The following is a 14,182-nucleotide window of genomic DNA, read 5'->3' on the forward strand; positions in this document are numbered from 1 at the left end:
TTCACAACTAAAGTGAACTAATTTAGAAATAAATAATTTCCTGCTTGACTGCTCTATTTGAAAGATTTTGCTTTACTAAGCTTTAAAGTTAATTGTTGCCTGTTGTCATTTAGTTAAGTCTTAACATTAAAAGAACAATCATTAAATGTGCATTAAACATTTTGATTGCTCAGCTATAATGTTACTCAGAATGACATGCAGCAACAAATAAAATTAAACTTTGTTGCACAGTAGTAAAGTTCTTTTAAGAGTCAAAATGCTGTATTTGTCAGTGAGTTCCAATTAAAGTGCTATTGCAAAATGTGCCAAAGCTAATCATAAAATGTATACAAAGCATTCCAAATTACCATAGTTTACTTCTATGATATTACAAAAAATATTTTAAGTAAATAACTTGAGTATTATATAAGTAAATGTAAACTTTTGTGAACAGTACTGTTACCATAGTAAAAATTAAAAAATGTTCCTATTTAATAATTTGTGACAGTATTAACTGACACACTAAAAGCTTTGTAGATAGTATAAGTTCGAAAATGTTTTACATTTCTATTAGTAGCTTGCAAAAAAATGTTGCAGGTTCATATTGAAACATTTTTAATAAAATTTTATTTTTAAATATAATAAGAATTGTGTTTTATTTATTTTAATTACTCTTAAATAAATTTATAAATATTAATGGGCTGGAAATAAAATTTTATGTGAACTTTTATATAAAAGGATATAGTAATGGAAACCAGTAAATATGAACACTTTAAATTAACTGTGAACTGTCATTCATTCCTGTCCCCAAAAGCATAAATAAATTCCCACTAAAATAGAGCCTGGTTGACACCTTACAAAATGCTAATTGCATAGTTCTTTTATAAATAAGTTCTGTTCAAGGTGAAGGATATTACAGTATCACTTGTGACTATACTCACTACTTACCAGTTCTTGAGCACTAGATTGTGGTCCATACATGGTGAGCAATTCACAGAAAGCTGTGTCGGTGAGCAATTCACAGAAAGCTGTGTCAGCTAGCCTTATTTGGGTAAATCTGCTAATGAAAAGCTTACAAATAACATTTTATTTAGAAGAGTTATAATACACATTTTAATATTAGAAATATGGACATATTAAGCATGATGCTTAAGTAAATATCACTGCAAATTCACAAACATGCTTCACTCTTTGTTCTTTTACAGTACCTATAACTATAGTCGGACTCATGCTTGGATTGGAGTTCAGAGCAAGTGGTGCCCACCGTTGCCAGATTTATACTACTTGAGTTGTTATCATAAAAATTCTTATTTTGCTTATTTTGAAATTTTACTATTTGTTGATTTTTCTACGACCATAAAATAGTGTCTTTTGACACTGAATATTACAGAATAAACAAGTTTGTAGCTGTCGATCACTGTTGATAACAAGGCTTTCCATTAACTATGTGCTGTGGACAAACAGAAACAAAATATATAATATCAAATTAAACTAAAATATATTGATGATATAGACCGTTGAAACCAAAATGGTGTCATCAGTTACATTTTCTCAAAAGTGAGAACTGGATATTATCAGATGAAATAAATTTACAAAATTGTTATTCCAAATTTTTTATGTGCATTAAAAAAAATTTTTCATTACATTATAGTCGTGTATAAAAATTTTGTGCTCTTTGGATACATCTGGCAGCAGAGCACACCAAAACAAGGACAGCACTAATAGCAGATATTGTGCACTGGGAAAAGAGTAACTGCCCATCAAAAATGCACACTGCAAATCAAAGATGAGAGACAGTGTAGTATCTAACCAATTTTTTTCTTGAAAAATGTTAAGGATTTGGTCTGAGTTTGGCTACGGCAACTTTAATCCACAAAAAATTGCTTTTTAAGGCGTTCTCTTTAACGAGTAAGTAGCTAACATGCTGCACGTTGAGATAGCTGACGTTACTGAGCGCCGCTCCCGTACGCATCATGACGCTGACTTGAAGTGCAGCTGGAACTGCGGAGGCTCCATGCTCAAGTAGCTGAACTCGCGCACGTACGAGACGAAGAACGACGCAAACAGAACGGCGAGCAGCCACTCGCTGATCGTGCTGAGGAGGTGTGGTCCCCAGCCCCCGTCGTCCGGGCCCCACTTGATGGTCGCCACGCCTGGCGGGCAACCAAGTCCAGGCTTTACGTGGCTTCACGTTACATCGCTACACACAAAACTGGCAACTGACTCTGCATTCATTCTTGAGAGTCCATTTAATACGACAACTTTGAATATAAAACCACCTGACATACCTATATGATAACATAGAATAATTCAGAAATATGATCTCCAAAGTGATGAGAATTTCAAATAAAATAAAATCTTTATTATAAAACTGGGGTGGGCCAATCAAACCTTAAAATAACAAATATTAGGAAAAAGATTTGAAGAAAAATGTAGGAGGAAATCTAGATAGTTCAAAAATTCAACGCTGATACCTCTGAAGTCCTATCACCAGTCCCAATTGTATTTTCTACATTTAGTATGTCATTATGTAAATAAAATTACTGTGTGTGTTCACTTGGGAAACCTAGTATTTAAACGAATATGTAAAGAGTATTTGAATACCATAGTTGATACATACCTTTTATTTACTTTACAGTATTTTATTTTTGACACTTGAAACCGAGACTGAGGGGTAGATTAAATATACTCTTTGTGATTCAAATTTGAGACTTCACATTTGGATTTGTGAAAATTAAGTTTTGACCCATCTATAGATAAAAGATAAAATATAATACAAACTAAAACTAGAATTTAAGGTCAATATCAGCAATGGCACATGTCCATGAAATTTATTTATATCGATCTACCCCATTTCAAGGATCATTCAAAGAATGTGACGTCCCTCGGCTTCTGGTCCCTATTTCCCTGTTTGCTAGAAATGTCCGTTATGCCCGTACTGCTCTCGTCGGAGAGGTGTGGGTCCAGGCCGACGTGGCCGGGACCTGGAAATGTGGGACCTGGAGGGATGGTGAGGTAGAGTGACAGGTAGATCGAAAGGACCACTCGCTGTTAATCGGTTCAGGAGCTCTTTTATTGCGTTCAGAGAGCTTGCCGCGGCCTGGCAGATCCGTCGCGGGTTGCGCGCCTCTCCCACGATGACCCGGACTCCCGATGACCGTCTCGTACGGCCCACTCGTCCCGACGCGTACTGGCGGTTCTCCCGCGTAACAAAGTTCCTGGTAGTCAACTGTTTCGTAATGGCACGTGACGCGTGCGCAGTTCCTACGTACTGACTCGTAACGTCGGCGATGGTTCGGCAGAGGGTAACTATGTCCCTCACAAAGACACGTGATGCGTGCGCGGTTCTTACGTACTGACTCGTAACGTCGGCGAAAGTTCTGCGACGCGTAACGAAGCTTACGCGTCCCGTAATGACCGGCTCGTGACTTAACTTACGTACTCGCAGCTCGGGCACCCAATCGCTTGGGCGGCACGACGTAGGCAGCACGGCTGCTGCGAAAGATGCTCGTCCTACGGCTGAGTCGCCGGACCGTGAGCTCGACACCCGTCTCGCGATCAGCGCGGAGCGGAGCGCACGTCCGCCGCTGCTCGAGTCCTGAGTTCAACTACTGCTCTCCCCCGCTCGTCCGCGGACCGTCGCGCGCGGGCGGCGGGGGAGTGGAGGGGAAATCGGCCGGCGTGGGAGAGCGCCACCCCTCGCGACGCGGATGAGCGCCAAGCCGCGCTTACATACAGACACTGCGATACGTTTACAAGAATTACACGATAGTTGCCGATAGTTAATACATACATAACAGTTACACTATTTACACACTTAAACAAAGTCACTGTCATTTAGAAAGAAACATATATACACGGAAATATTTACATAAAAACACTGGCGTGCTAGGGCGCATGCGGGTGCGTCCCTAGCCGATGCACACACTGGGGTTCACTGGGGTTCACTGGGGGGAAAACAGCCCCCCTCAGGCCCGCGTCGGTGGCCAGGTACGGCCTCTATATCTGGGAGGGTACGACGACTGTCGTCAAATGTGTTAACTTTACCATCAGACAAAATAAGTAGGTAACAATAATAACAGGTCAACTAAATGTATTTGTGTACTACAATGTTGACAGATGTACGTCCAGAAACAGTCCTCATACAAAAAGAAAAAGTAAAAATTTTCCATAGAGCAATGTACATGTCCTGTTATTGACTTATAAATATGTATGTTAAAAATTGGTAAAAATTGAGTTTTCAGGTAGATTTTTTTTTCTTAAAAATGTATTCAGTTTTAATAAACATACAAAGTAACCAAGATAAAAAAAAAAATAAAAGTAATGTTAAAGATTGTTCTTGTACTTCTTGCTGATTTTTTTTTTTTTTTTTTTTTCATTTTTTCATTACTTTTATTTAAGGGCTTTTTCTAAAATGTTAACTCAATAACTCCCTTGCATTTATAGTTCTGTCACTAAAATTTTCAACATGTATTTATTTAGTGTGATATAATGGGTGTAAAAGGTCACTTAAGTCGTAGTAATTACACCTATTATATTAAGTGAATATCTGTTAAAAATATTTGTGACAGAAGAAAAAATGCAAAGGAGGTATCGGTATGAATATTAAAAATAGTAATGATGAAAACATGAAATAAATCAACGTGTCATGTGAGACGTAATATCTTAATGATTAACAAAAAAATATCTATTATTATCTGCACAGTATCTGTTTCAAAATTTAAACCAGCGTTAGAAGTATTTTTTTTGTCTCACCGTGGAACTGGCTCCTGGCAACGCTACCAGAGGCAATGGTTGTGGCGGCGCACAGAATACACAGGCAGGACATGCAGCCCTGCAGGTACAGGGTGAATCGACCAACCACAGCAGACCTCAGGCTGTACGATAACCACGTCTGCAACACCGCACACACACAGTGCCACACAAGGCCAGGATATGTGAATGGAGCAGCTGGATTACAAATCTACACAAGTTGCACTGAGGGCTCAACGCTATACCTGATACTTTTTCTCCTGAATTCAAAATTATATCCGGTGAAATATCCCAAGTATTTTTAGATCAAATGTAGAATATGTATGAGGTGTGCACCAGGCAAGCACTTTACTATATCCTCAACTAGCCATTTTCCAGTTAGAGTCTGAGTATTTACGACAATGTTTATAGGTTAATATTAAGCCTGTGCGAATATCAGTTTTTTTAGTTCGAATCGAATTCGAATACGAATACCAAATTATTCTCGAATACGAATATTGAGTTCGAATAATTGGAATGAGAATTGAAATCCCATAAAACATGTTATATCACATCACATTACAATATGATAACAGGTACATATTTACTGATACAATGTAGAATCAAAAAACTGACAGTACTTAAAATTTTAAGGTTCTCCAATTTTATAATTAGTTCGTATTAAAAAGAGTCTTGTCACATCACTACATATTAGCTAATTTAAATTTTTGTGGAGAAACACAAGCTGCTCTACATTTTCGGGGAGTAGACACTCTTTTCTACACGTCACAATGTTGCCAGCTGTTGAGAAAAGTCTCTCACTGCACACTTGTGTGGCAGGTATAGGCAAGTACTTTCTTGCTACCACAGCTATGTTTCAGAAACAAGTGTGCCCCTTCTCTGACCAGAAACTGAAAGGATTTTCATTCTTTGGGATTAAGGGTGCTGCCAGATATTCGTTTACTTCTCCTTGGATAGTTTCTTCGTAGCTTGCAAGCGTAGACTGAGCTGCTGTTGAAGGTTTCACGTAGGCCCACAGAGATGACTTCTTAATAGGCATTTCACTTGTAGCCTCACTTGTCTCAGTTATAGTTTCAGCTACTGTGTTCAGCTTAAACAGCTTACATACCTCCCTGCACAAATTTTCAACCCATATTTTTTTTCAATTTTCATCCTCAATTAGTGAATATACCATCATAGAAAACACATTTACTTCATAATCTTGGTACACCATGTAACGTGATCGCAAGCTAAGTAAGTTCTTGGCAAGAGTTTTTTTTTGACGCGCAGGACAGGATAATTGCCTGAGCTGTCACTACGCGAGGAATTTGGGAAGGGTGGGAAGGTTTTGAGGGGCGGGGGGGGGGGGGGGAGGGGAGGTGGCCGCCTGCATCTGGTCGTTTACTGTGTATTATCCTATTGAAAAACATTAACGTAGCATGTTAGGCTTTTGGAGTCTTTGCTGTGAGTATGCGGCCAGATGTTTTCCACATGGTCTGTACAATTCTCTTCCTCTTCGCCGTCACGTTCAGAACGAAATTACAGTGCCGACAAACCATGTTTCACCCTCTAATCTGAAAACTGTCACCTATAATGTTCCGGTTGTGTAGATTTTACAGACATGTATTTATCTTTATTAGTATGCTGACAGTTCAAATCTATTTTAAACGACCTGACGACATTCTTCTACATAAAATACGTTAGTTATCGCTTCGAATTACTGTGTTCAAACGGGCTTTACGTGGCCAGATGTAGTGGAATAACTGCACATACATAACTCTAAAACATTACGAAAATCCCGCAGAACTTTTGCCCCCGCCCAACGAGAGAAACCTCCGTGATCCCGAAATGTTTCCCGGTTTCAGTGATCCCACTCAGCCTTTTTCGTAAATGACTGAATATTCGTTTTTTCGAAGTGTTAGTATTCGAAATCGAATCGAATATGAATAATAAACTATTCGTTTTGATATTCGAAAATTCGAATATTCGCACAGGCCTAGTTAATATGTATTGAATACTGTTTTTACTGTATGTATTTTAATATTTAACTTTTATTTAATTAATAAGGTAATTTCATACCTTGGCTGGGCTCAAGATGAAGATAGATATTCGCTCTGAGCAAGTTTCGGCATGAGCTCCTACGTGTGCGTGATCTATGGCAAGTGAAGTCAGCGCCGGCACAGTGGGACATGTCGGCAGTGTGTAGGACTGAGGTCAGGATGGCTAGAAGATAGGCTACTGCGGAAAGTGTTAAGGGCGTGTACAGAGTAAATGAAATGTAACTCGTCGAAAATGGCAACTTTATGACTACTTGTATCATTAAAATATTTAAAGGTTTTCAAAATACTATTTAGTTTTCAGTCAATGCAATTCTACATTTGTGAAAATTTCGATTTTATACGAGATCTACTTTAACAAGACATAGCATAAAGAACCTATCATTAAATTACCCTTTATTAAAAAAAAAAATAAAGGCTATACAATACAAATACAAATGGTAAGACATTTATTTACAACAAGAGTTTTGCTTGTCTCTCAAACCAGTGGTTGAGCACGCCAATGAGTTTCGTCTGCCGGCATCGACAGAGCTGCGGACGCCAGAGGTAAGCTGAATGTGTGAAGGAACGTGGCAGGCACCCACCTGCAGGCAGAAGTAGAGGGCACCGCCGATGAAGGTCACGTCAGCGCCTATGGCGTGCACGACCCCCACGTTGGACTCCTGGAAGTTGGCGACGAGGGACAGCCCCGCGCTGGCTGCTGCCCCGAGGCACCCGGTCACCGCGTTGATCGTGGTTGCAGACCTCTGCTGCCGTTCGCTGGCCCCGATCAGCTCTGCCACTTGGCGGTAGCGCAGGTATATGCACACGCCCACTGCCGAGGAATGTACGTACCGGTCACACTCGCGACAGATTTTTCCACGAAAGGCACGGTAATGCCGTGGACTCGCACTCCGGAGGAGCCGGTCCGAGTCTCGGCCCGAACATCCTGTTTTTCGTTACAGTAGAGTCCGGCTAATACGCACCCCTCTCGTCCGGTTAATCTGGATGAGATTTAAAAAATAAAGGCAGGATTTACTAATCAATAAAATTTGAACTTTAATGTCCAAGTTGTTTCATTCAGTTAATCCTAAATCAGTATGTAGGTTAAAAACTTAGGTCTACATCTACAGTAGTATTAAAAATATCCATTTTGGCTCAGCCTACAGGCGTAGGTAGATTTCGAAGTACCTATTTCTTCTGGAAATATTTGGGAAACTTCTATAATTTTCTGGAAAATTTTAAGAACTTAAGGTAGATAACATCTTTATGTTCAATATTACAAAATAAAACATTTTCTCATTTTCTTGTAGCAACAATATTAGGCATGTTTTTAACTCAATGCATATAGCATTGAATACTGAATAGCTTATAAAGAATTTCATATTATGCCAACTATGGTATTCAGTTTTTTTGTCACACTAACACAATAATTTTTTATAACGTGGTCGTGTAAAAATTTACTTTGCACAGAGGTTTAAGACAGTATTAAGATGGTTTAAAATAAATTTGAACAAATTTTATACTAAGGAAGTTTTGAATTTTTTTTTAGTTTCTACTGCAGCGCAATAGTGTTCTTCCTGTAAACTGCTGTATAAAGCACAGGTACATCAGCTATTTTTTAATATTAGTTACAGATAAATAAAATAATAATAAATTGCAACCTAACAAGAAAAATCATTTAGAATATAAATATCCTGACATATCATTTTATTGAATGCCTTCCATAATATTTGCATACAGTTCCAGAAAAATAACACAGTGAAAATTATTCCTTTAGGAAGCATGTCATTGTACTTACGAAGTACAGCTGCCACATTGAGCAATTGTGAAAAGACACAGCTGACTGGAGGGTTGGTACCAGTGTCGCTGATGTACGGGAAGCCTGGGACAACATCACCCAATAGCACTGACCAGGTGTACCTACACATGAACAGACTTCCGTTGTAATAATGAGCAAATGTTATCATCTTCGTATAGTGTTGTCATTTGTCAAAACAGCCTAACTCAGCGAGGGCATAATCAATGTGTAATGAGTAAAATATTCTTGTTTGGGAGATCAAACTAAGATTTATAAAATTTCTTTCGATTTCATATTTCCAAGAACTTTACGATGTCCTAAAAACAAACACACAGGACATCATCACCCTCTTAAGGTTCTACATACTATTTTACAGCATTACTGCCATCACAAAGACACTAAACAACCTTACAGAATCATTTTCCAATAGTTACAAATTCAAAGCTACCCTGCTTCTCAATTTAATCTCAACGTGGTTTTCAAACAAATGAAATGAACAATGTCATAGATGCTTGCAAAGTGTCTGAAAATCAAACATAAGTTACAGATGGTCTTCAATATTTTGTTATACTCAGTATAATTTTTCAAAATGACTTTTGAATTAAATTTTGAAAAAGAGAAGAAGTTGAAAACATGTAGTTTTGAGTCAGTCTTTGGTAATATATTATGAACTGGTGCTCTGGTTAATACATCAAACTTCACAACTGATAACTGCTGAAGCAGATCAAAATTTTGTGAGCATATGGATTTCAAACATCACACAACATTCACAGAGCATCTTTGCAGCACAGCGTGCATGCTGCTGTCGAAGTTACACGCAGTTACGTACGTGATGACGAACGTCAGAGGCAGCAAGACGACCAAGGCCAGGGGGAACCAGTGCAGGCAGTGGTACGCCATTCCTGACAAAATAAAATTATTCTCAATCTCTAAAGTCAAGGTGTCTGCAAATACTTGGTGAATCAACTACAGGACTTTTTTAGGACCTTTTAATCAATTTTTCTTACATAGTTTCTATATTACAGGCTTGTTTTTATAATGTAATAAGAGAAATTAAAACTTATTACAAAAAAGATTTACTATTCACAGAAAAGTGCTAATTTTACCACGTCTATTAGCTCGCTTTGGGAAATGTCTGGTCGGGTGGAATTTTGTAATTAAATTTTAACTAACTCCCAGATGAGTAACAGTCATGAAATTTTGAACATAGCTCAGAATTTGATTAAAAAGAGCCACCCGCTAATTCAAACGAGCAGTCTGTAGAGGTTTTCAATGAAAACATACAGTGGTCGCATGAAGGAGACGGCATGCTCTGATGTCTTTGTCATTATCTCATCAAGGTGTTTAAAACTGATTGCCAAAGGTCACACATACAAAACTAAAAGTAGAAAATAATTACTAATAAAAACATTTTTTAAACAACTAAAAAGTATAAAATAATTTTCCTTAGCCTCAAAAATTTTCAAAATCCCATTCATGGTTTTTAAAACCGTACAGATTTTCCCGAAAATTTGTGATTGTGAATTTTCAATAGCTATAATAATACTGTTAATATTTCAAATGAAAAATGTGTAGCACATGCAATACATATTTGTTAATCATGTAAATAATCTGTATTGCTGAGAAAACTCATGAATCAATCCATATTGTTTGCAGTGAAATAAAAATTTTCAGTCTAACCATTAATACATTAATGCTAACAATTTGAGAGTATGTATTAATGAGAAAATTCATAAATCAGTCCCTATCATTTGCAGTGCAATAAAATTGTTAGTCAAATAACAATTTTATTTCGTTACTTTTTTGTGATCTGTGATCAGACACTCTGGAAGTGTAATTATTGACATGAATTTTATTACTTTGATTCAAATGAGCATGTTCTCCATTGCCAAGAAGAAGTCAAAATAACAAAATAACACAAACCAACAAAACATGTTCAAAACATAAACATGATGGTCTCTTGTGTTTCTGGTTTGTCACCATTTTGCCAAGGCTCTTTGCAAAATTAACTAACATTAAACATAATAACCAAGGAAACTATATAATATAGTTAGTTTCATAAAAACTACTGCATGAAAGCCATCACCAGTTTGACATTAAATTAAACACCTGGAATTATCTTTCTTCATCCAACTTTTAAATCATCACACTAAGTTTATGATTACTGGTATGATTTAAAATGAGGTAATTTCAAAACTACAACTTTAGTTTTACTACAAAAGTCAATATTACATTTTTATACTAAAAACAAATAAAAATAATAAAATGTTTTTGACGCAAAACACATGTGACAATAGTGCTTATATGTTACAATTCAACAGGTATTAAATTATTATTGTTATAAGCAAATTAGTTTGCTAGTAAACTTAAGTCTGGTGTTAGTTGTATGTGAAAGAAATACTATATGATATTACAACTTACCTACTTGCAATAGGCTCTTTAAGCTTGATTAAAATCCTTACAGTAAATTTGTTTTACTTGATTACTAGGATCGTTATCAACTACCACAAGGTTTGACTGTGGTAACAATTATGATTTTCACACTCACTTCACATTATGATCATTTCTTGAATCAAGAAATGTTAAAATTCAGGATGTCAGAAACACAACAGTATGTTCCTATTATCAGGAAATTCACACTACTATTACTACTCACATTTACCATACAGCCTAGCAACTTTCTTATGTGTTCTTTGAAGCACACCAGTCTTGGCCATAAAAATAGCTGTACTGTGTAAAGTTATCTTTGAACATGTTATCTTTGAAAAACACCGTCCTGCCTACGATAGCCAAACTACCTACCTAGTAAAATATGCTGTGCAAACCACTTCAGTTGTTATCTAATCTTTTCTGCCAAGGGCTTCACACATTTTACCTTAAAAGCATGACTTTAAAATATAATACATACACATATCAAATTATGAAGCAAGAATTCAGCAACAATTTTGTAAATCATATTTAAGTATAAATTTTGTATATGCAGGATGTCTACAAATACATATGTGGTAAACCAATTTCACGACTTTCTCAGGACCTTTTAGTAATCTTCTTACAACTTTTAGGGACCTTTCAACAATTATCTTTTTCTTTTTATTCCCCACAGCACAGTAATAATAATAATTAATTAATAGAGACAACTTTATTTTTAAGTAAATTTCATTTTTAAAACAAGAGATTTTGGTGTTATGATTTTTATTTTTAACTAACTTGGTTTATTCATTAAGATAGCACAGTTTTCAACGAATATGACACTTCCTGTTCAATGATACGTACTTACTTCACCAAAACAGTGTCATTTTGACAGATACATGATGCACTTTACAATATACTTATTTGTAGCAAGCATGTCCAACTACTGGGCAATAAAAATAAATCAGCAAGTATATGTGCATTTGAAAACTTTACCTATGTTGTGATGTAAAAAGTAATTAATAATAACAGTTTCAATAAAAAAATAAACATTTCCAATCTATTTAAGTAAGGTCATGTGGAGCAACTGAGCACCAGTTTTTGAAAAGTTTGACTTAGAAAGACTGTAGAAACTTATCTTTGAATTTTTTTGAAATTTGGAAACTTTTCCTAAGAAAACTTTAAATTTGATGTACATATTAAAAGTCAAGTTTGAAACATATGTTAGTTAGTAAAAGCTAAAAATCTCCCACTGGACCAGTTATGCACTTGCCCCTACTTCACGGGGTAAGTGCGTACGTTGTCAATAACTCTTGCTGATTTCAAATAATGGTGTTCTTGGTGCAAGTACTGATAGTTAATTTCTTATCTATCATTTTGCTTTTTGAAATTTCCAAATCCATTGAAAACTCGCCAAGATATGTACATTTTTAAACTTGTGTTGTGAGTGATAGTTCCATGAAATGGGGATTAAAAACACCAATTAAGTATCATCAAAGTAAACTTCTTTATGTGCAATTTGGTCCATCTAGAGATACTATCTGAATAACATTTCGAAGATTCAACCCACTAGTTTTTAAATATATTCACGTACTGATACAACTGTGTTACTTTTATCATATGAATATAGATAAAACAGTTTCAAACTGATGTCACAAGTGCATATGATTATCTGCACTCTACCTCACAATATATTGTAATGAGAGAATGTTTCTTTAAGCCACTGTACGCAAATGCAGCCAGGCTGTTTCAAACTGATTGAAAACAAACAAACAAACCTTATGCAAGATAAGTGTTTATCAAGTATCTCAGAAGACCAGCGTCAAGTATTTGATACAGGAATGTACTCTTTGCATTTAGTCCACGGAGCGTACAAGACTACTCACAAAAATTTGCCTTCGAATCCTTGACTGGCATTTTTAGTTCGTTGGTTTTGAAATCTTTCCTGTCTTGAAAGGTCGAACCCAAATTTCTCCATTTCCAAGAGTGCCACAGCTATCTATTTCTCTGTTTTGTCCGCAGAGACAGCAGAGACATATTTTTTTGACAAACAGCAATTCTTCAATTTTTCCCTCTTCAAAACAATGGCATTTTCAACCAAATCAAATTTGGCAAAATTTGAGCGGAAACAGGAAAGACGTTACGTGTGTGTATTCTGATCGTCGAGATGCAAAATTCATAACTCTAAGAGACGGATACACTAGAATCAAGTGGTTCAAACTTGCACTTAAATTCCTCCCAGGCCAGCAGAAATTCATCTTAACACATTTGTAACAGACACTGATGAACTTTCAGTGTCAGGTACAGATGGCAGTGATGTAAAAAGTCTGAAGTTTGTGGGCAGCATACGGAAGTACTTGGTAAATAACAAAGTGACAACAGTGGAAATCATTTGGGCATTAAACAAGGCTGTGTGCCACACATCTAGCACAAGTGCTGGTACTTCAAGTGATTTATTTCCTTTAATGTTCTCTGATAGTGTGAGTGCCTAGAAGTTTAACCCTTTCCTGCCTAGAAATGTAAAAAAGTTGAATTTTGTAATTTTTATTTCATTTTTATATTTAAGTAGGCATAAAAGGAGGCCATAATTTTTTTCCAAACTTTTTTTATTTATATTTAATATATTTTTTAATAATGGTACTTTTAGGTCCTGACAGGCATTTATAATATGTCCAGCTCAACAAACAAAAAAAAGGGCGCTCCAGACTGGTGCAGTGCTGCCGTTTTAGTGCTGCAAACTCTTGGCTGTCAATCGAACTTCTTTGACAACTGGCAGAGCGGAGCTATACAGGGACCCAGAGGTCCCGACAGGCAGCATGTGGTTTCAAACATGCACACACTATTTCTATGGGGCTTCAAACATTGTGGGACTCACAAGTACCGCCAGGCAGGAAAGGGTTAAGATGCATAAACATGAATTATCTTAAATTATTACTTATGGACTATGTCTTTTTTTTGTTCAAGATTGTTTGGCCCAAAATGTTAAATATTCCACTTGCAATTTCATTTGATGAAAATTTGAAAATAATAGCCAGACGCTTCTGGGATTCTGGTAAATATGAAAATTTCTTACTGTTTATAATGCTATGTAGTTAGCAGTGCAAGGCAAATAACTCTACAAATTAATATAAAACTGTAGTAGCTAATACCTCTGTATTCACAAATAGTGGCAGCATAGGACTAAGCTGTTTTAATATTCTTGAAGTTCCAGACACAATACACAGTA

The 14,182-nt window shown here is 36.4% G+C and overlaps 1 protein-coding gene across 2 annotated transcripts; it reads right to left on the reverse strand.

The window, feature by feature from the left end:
- Positions 1-646: 646 nt before the first annotated feature.
- LOC134532718 (DNA damage-regulated autophagy modulator protein 2-like) lies at positions 647-11,304 on the reverse strand. Of its 2 annotated transcripts, none has more exons than XM_063369494.1 (6): positions 10,969-11,304; positions 9,377-9,449; positions 8,548-8,669; positions 7,352-7,581; positions 4,735-4,873; positions 647-2,132 (listed from the first exon to the last, which is right to left on the reverse strand). In XM_063369494.1, exons 2-6 carry the CDS (start codon positions 9,445-9,447, stop codon positions 1,951-1,953), a joined length of 744 nt encoding a protein of 247 aa, XP_063225564.1. In that variant the 5' UTR covers positions 9,448-9,449; positions 10,969-11,304; the 3' UTR covers positions 647-1,950. The 2 variants fall into 2 exon arrangements, with proteins under 2 accessions (XP_063225564.1, XP_063225563.1); XM_063369493.1 differs by having other exon boundaries at positions 11,204-11,293.
- Between the last annotated feature and the right edge of the window lie 2,878 nt (positions 11,305-14,182).

This window comes from Bacillus rossius, chromosome 6, assembly GCF_032445375.1.
Source record: "Bacillus rossius redtenbacheri isolate Brsri chromosome 6, Brsri_v3, whole genome shotgun sequence".
Classification (NCBI taxonomy): Eukaryota; Metazoa; Arthropoda; class Insecta; order Phasmatodea; family Bacillidae; genus Bacillus; species Bacillus rossius.